The sequence below is a fragment of the Echeneis naucrates genome, chromosome 18 (assembly GCF_900963305.1).
Source record: "Echeneis naucrates chromosome 18, fEcheNa1.1, whole genome shotgun sequence".
Lineage (NCBI taxonomy): Eukaryota > Metazoa > Chordata > Actinopteri > Carangiformes > Echeneidae > Echeneis > Echeneis naucrates.
The window spans coordinates 10535323-10555726 of NC_042528.1; the positions used below are offsets into that span (position 1 = coordinate 10535323).

The 20404-nt window shown below is 42.5% G+C and overlaps 1 protein-coding gene across 1 annotated transcript in view; it reads left to right on the plus strand.

Annotated features, from left to right (window-relative positions):
• Window positions 1-15926, plus strand: part of LOC115059302 (fibroblast growth factor 14-like) — a gene marked incomplete at its 5' end in the record, with an annotated part of 38508 nt that extends 22582 nt beyond the window's left edge. The window contains 2 exons of the mRNA XM_029526959.1: window positions 11719-11917; window positions 13378-15926. Coding sequence (XP_029382819.1) covers window positions 11719-11917; window positions 13378-13517 — 339 coding nt within the window. The remainder of the gene's footprint in view (window positions 1-11718; window positions 11918-13377) is intronic.
• Between the last annotated feature and the right edge of the window lie 4478 nt (window positions 15927-20404).

Here is a 20404-nt window from a genome sequence, read left to right on the forward strand (position 1 = left end):
TCTGAGCTGAGCTAATAAGCTTACAGACAACTAGCATGCAGTTAGCAACCTTTCCTGGAGCCTCTTTTCCTCTTTTAGTGATACACCATCCGGCCCGTTATTGCATTTTCTATGGTGTTTATTAGTGAAGGGTTGCTACGGGCCTGGAGCTTATTCTAGCTGAGGGCAGGGTACATCCTCCACAGGTTGCCTGTCCATTGCAGGGCCACCACATACAGACAGGCAACCATTCATATTCACTTTTGTGGGCAATTTGTAATTACCTATTAACCGAATGTGCACATCTTTGGACTTTGCTGACAGTCCTGGGCACGGCAGTAACGTACCATGCTGCCCCATTGATAGTCTATAGACATGTACAGTCGAGGGAGTAAAATGTCACAGTAAAGTAAAAATAAATAGCTATTATTATTAGCAAATAGCATTTAGCACACTAGCTAGAGTAGTTCAAAAAGGTTGTAGATGCAGGTTTCTGCTGGGCTCTTGACTTTGGCTCCCTGCTGTGTTATTAATTCGCCCTCTGTTTATCTCCCATTGTCCCAGACCTCTATCTTGCACGTTGTTCAGTCTTTCTCCCGTGTGCTCCCTCCCCTCCTCGCCTGTCCTCTGCACTGTTAGTGGCCTCCTCTAAGCGCTCCACTGGGGACTCCTTCAGAGATGCACGCGGGCACCGGCTGCTAAATAGGGAACACCTCTGATCACATGACCAACCTTGCTGAGATGGGGAAAGAGAAAGGGAGGGAAGGAAGCAAGGGAAGCAAGATATGTTAAAGGAATGACAGAGCAAGGGTAGGAGAATGCGTAAAACGGTATGTGGGACATCATGTAGGAAGAGGAAGAGGAGGTGATAAAAGACAGAATTTCATATCTACCTAAAAATGCTGCAGCTGCATCTCGAAGCAGCACAACAGCCTTTGCTGTATTTTGACAAGAGTTACGGCTGTCCCGGCAAGCTGAGAGGGAGGAGCCCCGTTCTGCATTCTGATCAGTACTAACAATCCATAAACACAACATACACACAGGGCAACACGCAGAAAAGCACCGGGACACATGTACACGTGTATGCACTGATACATTTTGATTTACAACACACACCATGCACAAATGGTTAGAAGAGGTTCAAGTACACACACTTTTTACAATAAATAATTTCTAGTCTAGTTGTTCCTCATCAGCTTGATGCTGGAGTATTCTGCTGTTATGCCTTAGAAAACCAGTTAATTAGGATTGATGGTCTTTAGTGATATAGAAAGTGACTACATCTATAATTACACCAGTTTCTATGAGAGTGAGCTGTTCCTTTCTTTGTGGAAACTGGCAGAGAGGACGGGGGTGGGGGGGGGGGGATGGTTCCCCAGTTCTGCTGCTCTGCTGCTGTGATGAATAGGTCACAGACTCCCAACAGGGCTGAGCGTATACTGTTGTGTTTTATATATATTTGAAGAGAATGTTCTCTTTAACTAACATAAACACCAAAATCATTTTCCTCAGTGTTTATTGGTGCGAGGCAAACTGGAAATATCCAAAGTTCAGTCGCATTTGAGAAGTTGAAATCTGTTTGATGTCATATCCGTAGAGCCATCACTAGCTGAAACCATTCAGTCCTGGTCTATGCTGCTTATGGGTCAGGATAGCAGGAGAGCTGACAACAGTCCTAGCTGCTATAGGGCGAGGGTGGGGTCACACCGGACAGGTCCCCAGTCTCTCACAGGGCCATCTTATCGTGAAATACAGAGAGGAACAACCTTTCACACTCTCACTCGGGGCCATATTGTAGAATCATGAGTTAACCTAAACGTGCGTGACTGTGGTAGAAAGCTGGAGCTAACCTGCATAGACAGGGATACCCCAAACCTAACTCCGCACAGTGGACAGTGCTAATCACTGCACCAATCTGCAACAGTAGACAGTGTCATACAGTGTTATTCCTATTTTGGAGAAAATGTGTTACTGCATGTGCATTGAACTATTTACAGATCCAGGAGATACAAAGGAACGTTATCATTCATTCCGAGGCAATATTCATTTCTGCACACCGTATGGGTTTAAGTCTCTTTTGCTCTGTCATTATCCAATTGTTAAGCTGTTAAAGTTGCCAACTGATTGTGTCTTGTGCCTTTGTCCTATTTGCCTTTTGTTTCTGAGCCATTGTGCAGTGGGTCTTTGCAGCTTTCTCACTGCTGTGTGTGCCTGCAAATTACATTGAGAGCAGCGTGACTGAGCTGAAAATGTAAAGTCATGCACCTTAAAACCAAAATATTGAACTGAAATATCACATAAGTTATCATGGAGCTGAAGGGAATTGCAGTCTGGAAGTGTCAGAGAGGAAGGTTACCCTGCCTGGAGGTTACCCCGGGGCCCACGTCTAGAGCCAGGCCTGGACGGAGGGCCCGTCAGCGAGCGCCTGGTTGGGCACAGCTCAAAAGAGTGACGTGGACATGCATCCTCCCCATCTTATGGACACATAATCTGTGCTAGAAACCGCTGGGGTCGGGGTGGCGGTGATAGTGAGGAGCCTCAGTGACCCAGACCTGGGCAAAGGAGGCTGGCTCTGAGGACCCATGCAGGTGTGGGGATACTCAGAAGTCCCCAGATGAGTGCCGCCACGTTGGCGTTTACCCCAGTGGAGCAGAGGGTCACCTCCCTACACTTGAAGGGAGGGGGGAGAACTCTTACTGTTGTCTGTGCATATGTACCGAACAGCAGTTCAGAGAATTTGGCCCTCCTGGAGACCCTGGCTGGAACTCTGCATTAGGCTTAGTTGGGGGAATCCATGGTACTGCTGGGAGACTTCAACAAGCACTTCGGCAATGAATGGAAATGTCAGGGAACAAATTAACTGTAAAGATATATTGGGCTGTATTTCTGTGGAAACACAACGATCGGTGTAAGTGCTACTCTTTTTTGATATATACTCACATTGCAGTTTTCCATACCCGTCTTCGTAGTGTTCTGTTGTCCACAGCAGAGCGTGTGATGCACAACTGGGAGGACAGGTACATTGAGACGAGGCAGCACAGAGCTGTTTTACCCACCAAAAGCTGTTGGCATTTTGGTGGGTAATGTGCATTTGTAGGAGATTATTCTGTCCACATCAATCTATAGGGAATGTTATCACCAAGAGCAAAGTACAAAGCAGTGACAGAATAACCCCTGAAGATACCTGTTTTACTAACCTCTCTGTCAGGAGAGAACAGTAACTCTGCTTAACAGTGGCAATTATTGTGTTGGAAGCAGGATTCTTGCTAAGCCAGTCTGAATATAGATGAATACAACCATTCATGGTTAAAACGGAGGCCACCCAGGACAGCTCTCTGGCTGCGCCCAGCTGCAGGATCAGCACCTTGGACAGCACCACATTACCGTGTCCTGACTTTGAACTCCATAAAAGCAAAAGTAGTTTTAGCTCAGTTCCACACTGAAGTTGTGCCTGTACAAACTGATTGAAATATACTTTATAACACTTATTCACACCCTCAGCTCTTTTGTTTGGCATCCTATTGCAGATATACACCGTAGACCTGAATAGCTAATACCATTACCGATGTCATTCGCTGCTCAATTCCCTCACCATTCAGACATCCTCCTTATGTGGTAAAATTCATATCCTTATATATGTTCAGTCCCCAAGGCAGAATCCTTGCTCATGTAATATAATATTGAGAAGTCCTAAAAAGAGGTTCTAAAATCTAACATCTTTACAAAAATCTTTTCATCTTTTTGGAAGCATAAGACCATTTTCATCTCCCACAGCTAGGTTTATATTATATTTCTCACCTAAAGGCATTGCCTTGAGCGATCACAAAATGCTTCTATTTGCTTTTCTTCACATAAGTTAGAAATGTCATTCCCATCTTAGGCTGACCTGGTCCTCCTGTGGATGTCTTTCCACCTTCTCCTTCATTTTTCCTTAGCAATTCATTACGTGTCATCCACTGATGAGAAGGTCGGTAGTTCGATCCCCGCCTCCTCCAGCCAGCATGTCAAAATGTCCTTGGGAAAGATCCGTCTGTGAGTGGGTATTTATGATAGAAGTGCTATTTACAGTAGGTAACCCACAGCAGATGAGTAGGAACAGAAATCGCTGTCTGAATGTGGCTTCTATTGAAAAGTGCTTTGAGCGGTTGGTAAGAGCAGGAAAGTGCAATACAAGTGCACACACACATTTGTATGCCCTCACATCAACACACAGTTGCTACTGACAAGTGGCAAACTGGCAATTAGTCAGCTCCCCAACAAAACCTTTAACAAAGGCTTCCTACAGAATGACCTGCCTGCACGCACACACACACACACACACACACACACACCCACTTCCCACTTCTGACCTTCCTCACCTGTCAATTGAATCAGAAACTGCTTGTCTCTTTTTCTTTGAGTCAGCACCCTTGTTTCCCTTTTTCTGCCCCCTTCCTTTCTCTATAGGTGTTTCTCCCCCTGTCACACTCTGATTGACCCTCCACCCACCAACCTCCTGTCACACACTACACACACTCAGAGGTGTATCTGTGCCATCCTCTGATGTGACAAAAAGAGCATACACACATGTGGCCTTGAGGAAGGAGATGGGGCAAAATGAGGAGCATGGGTGGTTCTGAGAGAGGGAGGAAGAAAGAGGAATAAAGAAGAAGAGATGAGAAAGTTTGTATAGAGGTGAGGCAGGTTATCTCTGGTTCCCTTTGGAAAATCCCCAAACACGCAGCGAGCGATTGGCTGTCAAGGTGAGAGGCAGAGAACATCCCTCCCTCCCTCTCTGCTTCTTCCCCCTGTGCACCAGCCTGCACCCTCTCCAGCTGTTCTCATTACACCATATGAGTGAGTGTGTGTGTGTGTATAAGCGCGTGTCTGTTTTTCATCCCTACTGCACTTCTGTGTGTGCTCACTTGCTCAAGGGTTGTTTCAAGTGTAAGTCTTGTTTATTTATCCTTCTGCGCAGCCAGACGTCACAAACGCGTTTATGTGTTTGTGAATGGTGTTTCTCTCGCCGGCCAGTTTGTGAGTCGCCTTTTAGTGCACATGTGCCTGCTTGTGTGTTTTCTGGATGCTGAGAGCCCATCAGCCCTGCTCAAGCCCCAGTGATCCTCAGGGTGTCCCTGTAAATGCCAGAATGTTGGCACAGATGAGGACCCTTCTCCGTCTGAACTGTTAAAAACGTCTCTCTCCTCTCTGTCGGTCGGCAACTCACAGACACTGATAAAGTTTCATGTGGACTCTGAGAGGCCACAAGGTAGAAATCAGACAGGGGAAGGAAAAAAAAGAGAAATTTAATGCCAGCACTTTGGTTGTTGTGAGGTCTGTTAGATACGCAGTGAGCTGAGAGACCCGTCTGATCAGTCAGAAATCAATTCCCAGAGGAGAAGTGGGTAATTTTCTGAGTCCCACTCGATTTTCAACAGCAATTCTTGGCCTTGAAAGCAACTTAACGCCATTTTGCAAGCTGTCTGTTAGCATTCTGTCATGCCACGTGATGAATTTACAGTTTTATATGTTAAAAGTACATTTTAAAGCTTTCATAATCAATACTTTCTGTTAACAAGGAATCTGATGAGAGAAAAAAAATCTACTTACTCTACATTTCCCCTCATAGCATGTTAGCATCCTTCAGCTCATTTTATCTTGGTTTGGAACTATTTTTCCTCCCAACTCTAATCAGCAGGAGACAGTATTTTCTTTATCCAATACTTGCTATATGCTACATCTCCAAAAGCAAACCGACAGACTGACCCTCAAAACGAAAAGAAGTTGGTGGAGACAAAGACAAAGCCAAGAGGTGGAAAAGATTGGATCATTTTAGTGTAGTCATCATAGATAAAGCACTGTTGTAAAATCCTGAAATTTAGGATGGAAAAGACCAACAGGAAACGTAAAAGATTTCATAATGTATTTTTAATTCATTCATTCATTCATTCATTCATTCATTCATTCATTCAACTTCTCCTGCTTATCCGTTTCCGGGTCACTGGGGGTGCCGCAGCCAATCCCAGCTCATACTGGGCGAGGGCGGGCTACACTCTGGTTAGTTCAGGTAACGAACCTGCAACCTTCTTATTGTGGGGCAACAGCGCTAACCACAATGCCGCCTTGCCGCTCATGCTGTATGAAAAAATTTGTAAAAAAAGAAACAAAAAACAAGACTCTTGCCTATCTGATAACTTCACTACATTATACTTGAAATGTCGTATCAAAACTAGGCACTTCAGTCCTATTCTTAAAGGTCTTAAAAGCACACTCCCTCACATAAATGCATCGTACCTTTAATATTGTTATCCAGTGCTGATGGTTGACTACATCAGAAAGCACAGTAAGCACAGCCAAAAATTTCAGATAAGATCGCAGAACTCGATCTCAGTATGTTTCTAAGGCATTGCTGTAACAGAGTGGCAAATCATCTTTTGGTGGCACCACTTACAAATCTGGGGGGCCGTTTTCTTTACAGCGCGTTGTCCTCCGCTGCTATAGCAGGCTCACACACAGCTACAGTGAACATGACACATTCTTTTTTTTTTTTTTTTACAGCGCGAAGCATCTTTTTTCGGACTATTTCTAACATTAGTTCTCACCAGCTGCAGCAGAAGTCAGATGGAAAAATGTTGCTTTTAGCAACTATTTGCCGATGCTACTATGGGATTTGACAAAGTTTCTCTGAGTGTCAGAGGTTATTTTTCATCTTTTTAAACATGCGGCCGGCTGGTCTATCACCCTGAGAATACGATGCTCCTTTAGGGGGGTTTTTACCGCTAAATGCTGAGTTATGGTTCTGACCCCAGAGTCTGCTCAAGATGCTCGTGCAGTTACATGTTGTCCATGCATAAATTAATCAAGGATAATTGCTCCTATCTTCAGTAAACTATTTTGCGAGCTCCTGTGATGCATCCTCAGCTGTTTGTCCTCAATTAGTTTTTTTTTTTTTTTTTTCTCCTTATTTGCTCAGATAATAATCAGATTTTCTGGTAAACAAGCCTTTGTAAAGCTTACCTTGCTCTTTGTGCTTTTAGTGCTGATTTTTATCCTCCCCAAAAGAAGTTGCATCTCTTTCATTCCTCATTCATTACACAAAACATTCCACTTTGTTTCCCCCCTTAGATTTGTCTTATCCTTATTAAAATCTTTCCTCACAAGCTTATTAACGCTCACACCTGTGGCATAAAAACACTGATCTCAAACCTTTCTATGATCTACACGTGCAGGTGATATAAAATGTTCTGACATGTATTTGGATGAAACACGTTATTTCTTCCTGCTTTTCTTCCTTTCTCCAACACACACACACTACACACACTACATTTGATAATTTTACCTTTCCCATGAGCCTGCTTCTCACTGATTCTGCACTCAGTAAATATTTTCCTAGTGAGTCTAAATTTCAAGTCTTTTCAAACAACCTGTTGTTACTTGTTTCAATGAGGATCATTTATCGGCAAATATACCATAAATGCTAATGTGACTGTGCCAGATACAGCAACCTGCCTGACAATCAGGATAGAGAATTGAGTAGGTTAAATCCAACCCTCTCTCATCCTTCGCCGCACCTTCTCTTCCAAATGTGTGTAATTCTGGTTCCAAAAAACCAACATGGCTGACAGCCAAATTAAAACAGCACCTCACAAACCCATGGGTGAGGTCATGATGTGTTACCATTTGATTTGGTTTGCAGTCTGAGTCCTAAATCGAGCATGTCCACATTCAACACAGAACACAGAAACACACGTAGGCACATAAAATATAATGATTAAATTGCTGCTTAAAGCAATATGCTTGACAAGTAGATTGGATTAATACATTCATTCAGATGTGCGGATTCAATTACACAAAATAAATATGTTATTTTCTTAAAGGTTTCTGGAGTCATAGTATATAGAGAGAGTTACAGTCGAATTGCAGGGATGACATTTCATCCGTCACAAAATATCAAGGATTTTTTTACATTGTCCAGGTTATAGTACAAAATAAAATCTGTAATTAACAAAACTTTTAGACACGTCCACATGAAAGAACAACGCCACCGGCACTCAACATCACCGCTATGATAGATAGCCTTCGCTCTGAAAAAGTTAGTAGCAGTTTCCAAATTGGAAGAACACAACAAGGCTGTGAATGGGAATGGATAAGATTAGTTTACAAGATCAGCGTGATGACGAGGCCACAGGCAGCCACGAGTTTGCAATGTAGGCGGTATTGATGTAAAACCCTAAAGAGATCACAACTCTGGCATTTACTGACATGCCTAATGTTGCAGTGTTGACCACAGACCTTATTTCAGTTATTTAAACACAACAATACACACAGACTTTGGGAGGAGGGAACCTGCGCTAACTATTTTCTAGAGATTAGAACTCAGTCCTGCAGCACTCCATAACTTCTTTATGACTATAGCAAAATTGTCTCTTATCAGCTGATATATCATGGGATTCCAAATCTGACATCTATCTGCCCTGAACAGTGCTATAGGCTTACAAAGGCCCTGTGTGCTTGAATGAAGCCATCCACCCTCATATAATGATCAGTTGTAGTAGCTGACATAAAACTGCAGCCATCATTTACCAGACACTATAAAAATTCAGTCCATCTCCCGTGCTTCCTCAGTCATGCACAGTACACACACGCATACACGCACACACGCACGCCCTATCAACTCTGTGAAATAAATTTGTCCTCTGGGATGTCGTCGATAAGTGTCTGCGACTCAAAGCCCCAGAATTAACCTGTGGTTGCCCGATTGCCGCTTGTAAGTCATTTTAAGTTGCTCATGCTCGGTTGCGTCGCTATGTCGCTGGTCCAATCAAAGCCTAATCCAGCTTTTTTCCCTGTCCTAATGCCTATTGACTTCTCACAGAGGTCTTACATAGAATCAATTCCCCAGCTGAGCGCACAGAAGGCTCAGTGGTTAATGGCAGCCATGCGCCTGAGAGCGGGGTTGAATAATGTCTTTAGGTGTCAACTGATGGAAATGAGACCTGCGTGTGTCATTACTGGAGAATAATCCGACTGTATCTCACTCCTCCCACAGCTCTCATCCGGCCTTTTCCTGTGTTATTTTTTTCTGCCTTCACTCCCTCTCATTCTCTTTCCTTCCTTTCATCTTGTCCCCTGTCGCCCTTCCTCCTTTCCTTCTATCCCTCCTTTCGCTCTTCTGTCTGTGGGTGTGAGTGATGAAGTACGCAAACTGCTCCATCCGTCACTGTTGATGGTGTGTGTGTGTGTGTCTGTCTGAGTCTGTGTACGCGCGTGTGTGTATGTATTCATGTCATCTGGCGCTGGGTGGCCTCCTGCTGATGTAAGAGGGATCTGTCATGTCCCTCTGTCACAACAGCAGACACGCATGAGTGGGTGTACACACACATACTTAAATAGACACACACAGAAAACTGTTGTCTCCTCTAAAACCATCTGTATGTAACAGAGGATTGTAGCCATGTCAGTGACAGAAAGTGTTGGGTCATGGACACTTAAGGATCCTGTGACAGGATCTAATTAGTAAGTATGTGTCTCACAGTTTTAATTTGCATTTCTATGACAGTTTGTGAGTCAGTCATTATTTAAAAGCACCATTTGGACTCACTAACAGACACTGGAGTTTTTAGAAATCAATGCGTTATCCTAAATCAGGAGGTTTCGACACATTCAGTCGCAAAAATAACATCACGTTTGGTGCAGAAAAAGCAACATAAAAGGAAATAATTTGTGTTCGTGGCTGTTCTACAACTCAAGTTGTTTTCAGCGTGCAAAACAAGCTCCTTTGGGGGGAACTGAGCGTTACGGAGTGGTGAGTAGTTTATTTTGTAGCAGTGGTGGTGACAGGGGCCCCAGACTGCTTGTGTGTTTGGAGCAGCCCCTGCTGAGTGCACCAGGAACTGCACCAGATAGAAAAGTCTGGTGCTCTCTGTGAGGGAGCTGAGCCGTCTGGATGAAGAAGTGTGAGAGTCAGCACTCTGCAGTGTGTGATAAACAGGGAATGATCACTCAGAAATCAGACTGGACCCCGGTGTGTGTCTGCTGTGTGGTTAAATGACTCTTTATTGTTTCTTATCCCATAAAGCAGCAATGCTGTAGGCTTTATGTGTCTGGCTTTAGGCCAAGATAAAAGATTTATTACAAAATTTTAGTTTTTGTATGCTTTTTTTTATTTAATTTAATATTCTGAAATCCCACATGAGGGAAAAATCTGAATCAAATGAAGAAAAACTGGAAATACTCCTCTGAGATTCCAAACACAAAAACATGAATCACATTAACTCCTCATTTTGTTTGCAGAAGTGAGCGCACCCATGCAGTCATGCATGTGAGCTGCACCTTTGTATTTCTGTTTTCCTGCAGTCGGTGCTGCACCATCATACTGAGCGAAACTACCTGAAAAAGTCGTAATTAAGAAGAAGAAGTCATAAATTTACGATTTTCTGAAAGCAGAAGTGATTCACGCTTGTGTTTGTTGCTTGTTCGTTCCTGTTTTCTGACCGCTTTTCATATTTTACCTCCTATTGTGGATCTGATATTTTATGCATCGTGGGACATTATCATTTTAAAGGCTTAAAGTTGGGGGAAAACATGCTGTAACATTGATTGAGACATTTTGACCCCAGTGTCCAAATAGTCCATGTACAATATGACAAAGAATGAAAATTACATTTTCAGGAGATGGGTCATATTATGTTAATGATAATGCCTCAACATACACACACACACACACACTCCCTACACATCACACCAGACTTATATGGGTTCACATAATTAATCAGTGAGCTGGTGGTGATGAAGTTTTACAAAGTACCCTTTAATCCTGTAAATATCCCCTAAAATCCACACACATTCTGCAGAAAGACAAGATGCATCACACTGCTATGCAAGCACGGCTAATGGTAGCAATCAGATTACACCCTCCAAGAGTATCCAGACCTTTGGATTCGAGTCTGTACTATTAGAGCCGAGTTAATAGGTGGGTGAGGAAATGAATGGCTGTCTGAGTGAATGGATGTGTAATTAAAGAATGGGAGATGCAGTCAGTGTAATTAGCTTGTTTACGTGTGAAACAATGGATATAGTCAGGCATTAAGGCCCTGCGCTTGTTTAGGCAGACAAGCAGAGGGAGCGATAGAAGACAGAGAACAGGAGGAGGGAGAGCGAGTGAGAGAGCAAACTCCTTATTCAGGCCTTTTCTGCTCACCCGTCACATCAAGGCTCCAAATCAATCCTGCAAATTGGTTTGTTCCTCGACAAGGTTACCAAATGACGGAGGGATGGAGGGACTAAAGTGGAGGAGAGGCAGAATATGAGATACAGAGGGAATATGTAACGAGAGAGAGATGAGGGGGTGGGGGGCCAGTGTTGATGTATTGTCTAATGCAGAGCTGTGCATGTGTGTGTGATCTGAAGGCCGATGACGGGGTCGTCAAACTACAGAGGGGGTGAAGGATCCAATTGATTGTTGTTTGTTACAGGTAAACCGAAGTGGCTGAGTTATGGCATCCCTGCTCTCCAACCACTCTGTCCACGTGGCAAATAGGCATGTGTGGAATGTGTGTGTGTGTGTGTGTGTGTGTGTGTGTGCACTCCTGTAACCGTCACAATGAAATGTGGGGCCCATTTCCTCAGATTCCCAGCTGAGCCAGTGGAATTGGAGAGTAAATATATAAATAATCGAACGGATAAAAATGGCAGATGCTCTAAATGCGTTATTCTGACCTGACCCGTCCATGCTTCCTCTTTCCCTGTGGTGTGTTTCAGGAACACTTCACGCCGGAGTGTAAGTTTAAGGAGGGTGTGTTTGAGAACTACTACGTGACCTACTCGTCCATCCTGTACAGACAGACGCAGTCGGGGCGGGCGTGGTACATCGGCATCAACCGGGATGGACAGGTCATGAAGGGGAACCGCGTGAAGAAGACCAAGGGAGCTGCTCACTTTCTGCCCAAACTCATTGAAGGTACAGCGAAAGGCAGCAGCCACTGAGAAATATATCCCAAGATGCTTCGATTGTGTCTCCATCTTTGCTGCAAAGAGCATTGTTGTGTTTTCAAACAGTGTTTCTTTGACCTCTAAGCAGCTACGGAAGATTATACATTTATCAGGTTATTTGCGGCTCTGCCTGATTGTAGAATGAATCTGTCTGGAAATATTTATGATTAAACAATGTGGGAGCCTTCTCCTGTAAGAAATATGTATTTGATGGAGCACAGGAAAACGCACCGGTCTCTCTGGTCAAACGGAATCTGCTTTGTATGGTGTTTTTGCTGTGCCTATAACACAGTAACAGGAAGAAAACATAACCTGCAAAGGATGGTAGAAGATAATGCCTCCATGCTTAAAGCTTTAGCTCATTTGCTCATCCTGTTAACCTGCCTGCTGTCTTTGAGTTTTTTCAAAACTTAAGGGAAATGTGCTGCAAATCAGCCAATTTTATCAATTGTTTGACAAAATAATTCTATCACTCAGTTACAATTGCAAGTGTTTCTTGCAGTTAGTTCATTAGTTAATTAGTTAGTTCAAAACTGTGCTCTTCCACTAAAATTGTTTGGGAACTACATTGCAGGTTGCTGCCTTGCCCATTAACACACTCTCATGTAAATGTGAGTAGCCTTCCTGAGTTAGAGCCTCACTAGAATAATCAGGAAAACTAAGATGATAAAAAAAAAACAATTTCAGTGTCATGAGTTGCATTAACACAAAAAAGAAACAGCCTTCTGATGCAGTTGCAAGCAGAACTACCTGTAGATGTGCTGTTCAGGGGTAAACAGAGTCCAAACACCAGCTGGTGCATTAAATCAGTGATTACCTCACCAAAGGCAGGCACAATCTTTAAAAAAACAAACAAACATATGCCATGTCTTAATAATACAAGCCTTAACCACAACCCATTATGTGGTCATCCTTAACTTTATTACTCTGCTCCAGTCTTTGTTTACTCGTAAACTTAGAACTGGGGTCCATCTGCTTTGTTTTATGGCTCCAATCAAGTGTGAGGATACTTCCTGCTTTTATTTCCACAAAGCTTCACCTGCCGCTGTTTCCCTCTGTGTTTCCAGCCAACTTCGTTTTAACTAAAAAGGTCATATGGACATTGACTATGGCCTTGGGCGTACGATACGTACGTTTTTGTGACAGGCCGTGGCTGGCGCAGTCTGATAGTGACTCTGAGTTTGCGGCCACTGCTACAATTTTGTTTTGAAACTGAGTTTTAAAATAAGTCCATCCAGACAAATGTTTTAGTTCTTTTATCAGAGAGTGTCCGTACAAACACACCTGAAAACACACAACTGAGACTAGCAGAGCAGATATAGCTCATTTCCATCTTGCATCAAAGACATGTTTTTAAGATAAACTGGTTATTCATAATATGCCTTTTGTGGGACTTCTTTAACTCTCTGTAATATTTCCCCTCCCCAGTGGCCATGTACAGGGAGCCTTCTCTTCATGACGTTGCTGAGCAGAGTCCGCCCAGGAAAACGCCCAAGACCTCCAGTGACTCACCTGTGCTCCAGAATGGCAAGAAGGACCCTCAATCCAAAACCAAAACCTCCTCCTAGCGCTCAGACACATGGGAGAGGTGGGGGCACGGGGCATGGGGCACAGGGTACTAGGCACTTGGCACCAGCGGAAGCCTGAGCAGGGTTGTTAGGGCTACCTCCCTCACCCCTTTCTCACCTGCTGCCTGCCACATTGACCCCCAAAAAACTTTTGCGTGCTCCAATGCACTGGTGTTAAGCTGAAAAGAAGGAGCAGGTCTTGGCAGAGTGGAGCTGGCCAATGAGAAGCCCTTTTTACCATCACAGACCCCACCCCCTCCGTCCACCCATCCGCACCAGCTGTTCACTGTTTTATTTGATAACCTCTGTGATTTCCAGAGCCTGGGATGTAAAAGCAATAACTCCATGAAGAGGTTAACAATCGTTGAGCATCGTACAGCATGTCACCCCAGTGTGTTTAAGCAGCTGGAAGGAAATCCCACACACTCTAGATATCATCGTTGATATACTTCCACTCAGCCAAATATCTGAGCAAAGTCTTCCTGGTTTTACCACAACAGGTGCAACGGTCAAAGCCGTCCCTCTGCAGCACATACTTTACAAATGGGTTATGTTTTTATTTCCCTGCGGGGGGTCCACGCTAATGTTAGCCTGACACAGAGCCATGCAAATGTGAGGCTGTCACAGAGACCCTTGCAGACTTTTGTTCTGCAGCCATCTGCTCAGCCCACATCTTCTGTGTGTGTCAGCAACTTTGTGAGATGGCCTGGATACTTGTCACCCTTGTTTGTGTGTGTACGCGCGTGCATGCGCACGCTCCCTTCTTCCATCCACGTTTGGCGCGATTTGATTAGTTTGTGAGATGGACTCAATTTTCCACTCGGCAGCACAAGAAAACCCCTCCCGTCCTCTCTGGCTCTGTTAATGGAGTCTAGGGCTGATCAGAATCTTTCGACCCTTAAACGAGGGGCCAAGAGCTCCCTCGGCACCCTGCATAACCACACACACACACACACAGTCATTATTACGCTGACATTTACACCCATGAGAGGAGGTGTGTGTACTGCCTACAGACACTTTAGCGCCTTGACATCCATGAGCAACTGCTGCAGAAAACGATCTCATGACTTAACACACTTAACACAATGACATGCATTGGCACATGCATTTGCCAATGCATGCAGGCGCACAGCAGCGGCGTGTGTGTGTGTGTGTGTGTGCAGGTTCTGGGAGATGATGAGGATATCATCAGTGAGATGGGGCACTGATGGAGCCTGACTGTGTCTCTGGTGATTGCTTTGCAATAGCTTTTTTCACTGTTGCTGGCCATGCATTGCACAAACACCTGAGGCCCAAACACTGTCTCTGTGTGGTAGTCTTTTCGAGAAATATACAAAATGTTGAAAATCATTGCATCGATGTTTTGCTGCCACACAATTATCGGGTGCATATAATCACAGTTTCAGCAGATCCGTTGCCATAAGCCACAAGTAATCTGCATACTGTTTTTTCTATCAAGGCTTGCACACGTTTAAAGTACACTCCAATTTAAAGGGGCACTCCACCTGTTTTACACATTAAATTTACTCAAATACATCAATATCGTTAATTGGAACATGCTTGATTCTTCGGTTTTCCCGGTAGCAAACCATGAAAACAAATTTTGGATGGTTGTGAAACACTGAAAATTCTCGAACAAAATATTTTAATGTTTTTAATTGTGAAGTTGAATAGTTAATGCATTAATTGACGTGCTAAATTTGAAGAGCTGTACCAAATGCACAATGATAATGCAGTATGGAACTGTGTCCTCATTGTTTAATCGCTTTAAAAAATCAATGCAGAAGAACCATAGATGTTCAACTTAACTTAGAAAGTTTGTTTTGGATTTGGTTTTGTGACACTAGTAGCAGCTAACTTAGCCTCGAAAAGGGCAGATCTGCTCTGCTTGCTTTTTTTAAACTCCACAAGCAAACATAAATTTTTCAAATCCCACCCTGTGCAAGTTTTCTCTAATATATCTCTCAGCTGCTCCCTAAGATGTGTAAAAGCGCTGGAGTTCCTCTTTAATGAGTAACTATTGAAAGCAACCAAACCTGAGCTCTGAGATTTGCGTAAGAAAATGGTCCTGCAACACTAGTGAAGGATATGAAAGCTGCAATCAGATTGCATCATGGGAAGTGGTAGGAGCCTTTGTTTTTGGAGCATGACTAATTGTTAGGATTTTAATTGTCGTCTGTTCCCCAACTTTACAGAAGCGCAACGTTAAGTAACTGGAGTAACTCACTTGCTGTCACATGTTCACCAACATGACAGCTAGTGTCCAGTTCCTACTGCTGGAAACGGACACTTTAAAATGAATTTATAAAAAGTTCCAATAATTTGGCTAATCTGGGCTCATGAGTTAACATATATATCTTTGGTCATGATGCAAATGAATTTAAGCCATTTTTAATTTTGCTCTCAGAAGTCCTGCTCTGTTCTGGGTATGATTTCTGACTGCCTTTTTATTTTATTTATTTATTTTTTTTTTTTGGAGGCAAAAAATAAGAAAACCAAAGTTATATATAAATAATGAAGTGATATCTGTTGTACAAACTGTAAGAAGAGCAGTGGTTCTTAAAAAAAAAAGGGTGAAATGAGTGGATAGATGTGTTATACTTTTCTTTGATCACGTTTTTGTCAGTGTTTATTTACTCTCCTGTTAAAGAAAGTAACATGCAGTTTTAATATTTCATATTCCAATCTTTTCCAGGAGAGCTAGTTGTGTGTGTTTCAAGTAGTTCTTTTTCATTCAAAGGAAAAAGCAATCATTTTTCATATCAAACTTTCATGGCACAATATGCCAGACTGGGTGATTGTTTCCGCCTAATGTTTATATTTTGGGAAGCAAGCGAGTCCCTGTGTTCAGGGGGTAGAAGTGAGGAAGGATTGATGATCAGTGCTCAGAGAGAGAGGAAACAGAAAAGCGAGAGCCTTTTAGGGAGGAAAATTTGTTATGATGAGCAGAACAAAAAAAGATTTAAGAGGGAATTATGGTAATGTGGACAGCATTTCCTGAACACACACATCTCCCTCCATGCGTAATCCTCTGTGCCCCTGTAACCCGTGGTTGTAAATAATAATAGCTGGTAACCCATGCAGAATAGAGTCAAGCTGCTGAGCAAAGTAATCTGCTACCTGAGACGATGAAACAAACTTTACCTCTGCTCTCCTGAGGAGAAGTGAATTTACTGATGAAGAAAGACGTAGTGCAGTGGTGACTGAAAGGAAAGGAACAAAGGCACAGGAAAGGAGCAAAGTAGGGATGAAAAGGAGAAAAAAAAAAAAAAAAAATCACCCAACGTATAAACGGAAGGAGCAGCTTTCAGTTGGATGAAATGTAACATAAAGGAGTTGCCCCTATTAGTTTTAGATTTAATCAAACCAAGTTACTGTTAAGACCTCACTTGCAAATGAAAGACCTTATTTAAACTGTTAAATAGACCTTCAGGTTGGTGTGTTTGACCAGTCGCCCCCTATGGATCGCTAAATCCAGAACACAATGTTTGACTATTATTCGCAAAGTAATTACACAAATGTTTAATTAAATGAGGCTCCTGCCTGCTAGAGTTGAATTAAGAGCGTCTGGGACTAGATGGAGAGATACTGTTCAATGGGGGGAAACGGCAAACACATATAGCCATGACTTCTGTGAGAATATATTTTAAGGGCTGGGAATTATCTATGTTGCAATATTTTCTTACATATGTGTCAGCACACTTTGAGTTGAAAGACAAAAGGCTGTTAAGGACTAAGGGCTAAAATAGCTGAAGTGATTAATGTGGATTGTAGAAATGATGACAAAAGTTTGTGCTTTAACTTTGATAAAGTTTAGATTAGAGGTTGAAGACTATAAAATAATGCACTGGAATCATGCGCACAAGGATAATTAAAGGGCCTCTCCTCTGATTTCACATGAACAGGCCAGTTGGCATGTCATGCTTATACTGGACTGTAAAAGCATTAAAAATGTTTTGAATAGCATTGTGGGAAATGGAGTTTGCCCCCATTATATCAATTAAAAGTCAGGTTATCTCAAAGTTTGGTCATTTAGATTTTTGAGATTCTTTGGTCTCTTGTGATGTCCAAAATTTTTATTTTAGTGCTAAATCAGTGGCTTGGCCCTTTAACCCTCAAGTTAAGGCAGTATTGTATCTTCTTTATGCATATGCCTGTACAGATTAAAAAAAAAATAAAATAAAATAAAAAAAAAAGCAGGACATGGTGGATTTGCAGAGAAGGGGACATGGATGTAGATTTTATTTGTAGGCTTTCATTTGCGGCTTCAAACGCTTAGTCAAAATAAAGAAATGACTTATCCCTGTTTAAGTGACTTTCAAGAAATGAGACCCACAATTTCATGAAATCAAGCTATCAGGAGCGACGTTCCATTCTAGTGACTGAGCAACACCAAACACTGACATCTAGTGAACGATGGATTCATATCTCACAATCAAGATATTCATTCTTTGTGTGGACTCAGCAGTTAAATTCAGTCCATTACAAATGACCCGTCAGCCTCTTAAATTTGCATCAGTCATCAGTATCCCACTTTTCCAGTGAATATGCAGATGAATTAGATTTTTATTCCAGTACGTACACTGTTATTGAAATTCATCCTTGTGCTATTCAACCAGGATTCATCATGTATTTGTGACAGTTAAATTAAATTATTGTTTGTTTGTTTGTTTTTTTTGCAAAGGTTGTAACAGATATTATCTCTTGTGAACCCGTTCAATCCAGATGGATGAAACATGCTATTCTTTGATTATTTTGAACGTTTGCTGTCTCATTGTTTTTCCACTTTAAAGTTTGCAAAGAGGTAGACTTAAAAATTAGTGTATGTGGTTCAGTGTGTGTTGTGCTGTGATCATACTGTCCCTTTTTTCTCTGTAAATCCTTTGTGAAGTCGGAAATCAGCTCCTCTGTTCCAGTCTGTCTGCTTCCCGGCCTTCAGGCTTCACTTCAAACGATTCTGTGTGAATTACAGGATGTAAAGATTGCCATTTATCTCTGCGGCTGACTATGTGAGCACATGTTTGATTAGTGAAACCCCTCCCAATGGCTGAATTTACAGCTTTTAACTCACCGATAAATGTCTATAGATTCAGCTCTAAACGTTAAATATTGGCTCTCTGGAGAGGTCGCTGGGACCATTTCTTTAAAGTATATAAAAAAGATGATGAAGGTATGAATGTGTATGTGTGCGTGGATATGGAAGGAGGTTAAATGATGTATACCTGATTCAGCTGCACGTTTCTGACACACACACACACACTTCTCTCTCCCCGGGGACTCCCTTTCCTCCCATTTTCTCCCGAGTCAGGGCCCTCCCTGCTTACTGAGCGAATTACAGCTGCAGAGAGGGTCATCCAGGGTTGTGAAGGACTCGGAGATTGAGGGAGGGTGAGAGAGTGTGAAAGGCATCTGTCATATAGTGGAGTGTAGCTAACTTGTGCCCTCACAGCTTCCCTTTGAAGTTTCACTTTTTTTTTTCCCTTCAATTCCTTTTGCAAACACAACTTCCCTTTAACCTGGAGGCACAATGTATGTGTGTGTGTGTGTGTGTGTGTGTGTGGCATGTGCTGATGTATTCACACCCATATGTCACACTCATCAGCTTGGTCTTTGTGTGTAATCGTTCTGTAACTGTGATTGAATATCTGTGTATATCCATTATGTGTATCCAAGTAGAGAGAGAATGAAGTGTGGAGAAAGAGAAAGGTAGAGCGAAAAACGGAGGATAAATCAGAGGCCAAATCAATGAGCACGCGTCCTTGGGCTGAAAGCAATAAACTCCATTAACAAGGTGCAGTCACATTATCAGGAAGGGGATGGAAAAAAAAGGATTAATATTGATATGAAAAACCAACTGCGTGTTTCATTCAAGCTTTTATTTTTCTAACACTTTGCCCTTTTTGTGCATTAGGTTTGCTGTTAAAGTGTGTGTGTGAGGGAGTGTATGTGTGTGTATTACTTCGAGGTGGAGTCCCTCCACCACATCTGCAATGCAGCAGAAAACACAAAAAAGAGAAGGGGGAAGAGAGAGACTCACGTGCTCCAACAAAAGAGTGACGCCGTCCTCGGACGGATTTTCCCTCTCCCTCTTGCCCCCCACTCTTTATTTGTATTCACTTAGCTGCTTCATCAAATAATATATTAATAAATAAATAAATAAAGCTTTCGTATTGGAAACAGAGCCTGAACACTGAATGTCACACCCTGTAGAGCGTTAACCAACACATAAACGTGTTTAGTTAAAAAAATCGGACAGTTTTTTTTTTTTTTTTTTTTAAAGGCACACCCACAATCCCTGGACACATCTGCATTGCACACAGCGCCCTGCACCAAGCCGGCGCAGATGTGGCTAACTGGGCTGACCTTTACAAACAGATCATTGAGGGACTTCACCTCTTACAAGCTAATGCAACACCAATGTTTTATTTGTGGCATTACACTGTAAACTATATGAAGCAGTGTATTTATTTATCCCTCTTTTTTTTTTTTTTTTAAGTGTACTTTGTTTAAGAAAGTATGCATTGTGTTTTTGGTGTTTCTCAGTACTGTGGCTTGTAATGACATGATATGAGGAACTCTAAGTATTGCTATCCATTATTATGCCCTTTAGGAGACATTGTTAGTCTATTCATTTATGATTGTTTAATTGATGTGTTTATTTTGCTGTTTAAATGCATATCCATGTCTGCTCTCCTATGACATGATGTGGGACGTTGAACTAAAAGGCTTAACAACATTTACCGGGACTGAAGGGTCTCAAACCCCTTCCTCCTGATCCCCCAGAATCCTCCAGCACTCACCTATCAAACAAACACCAACTAACTGACTGACCTCTGACCTTTGATCTCCTAACAGGATTTTAACTGGTTCACTGGCAGCATTGTGCG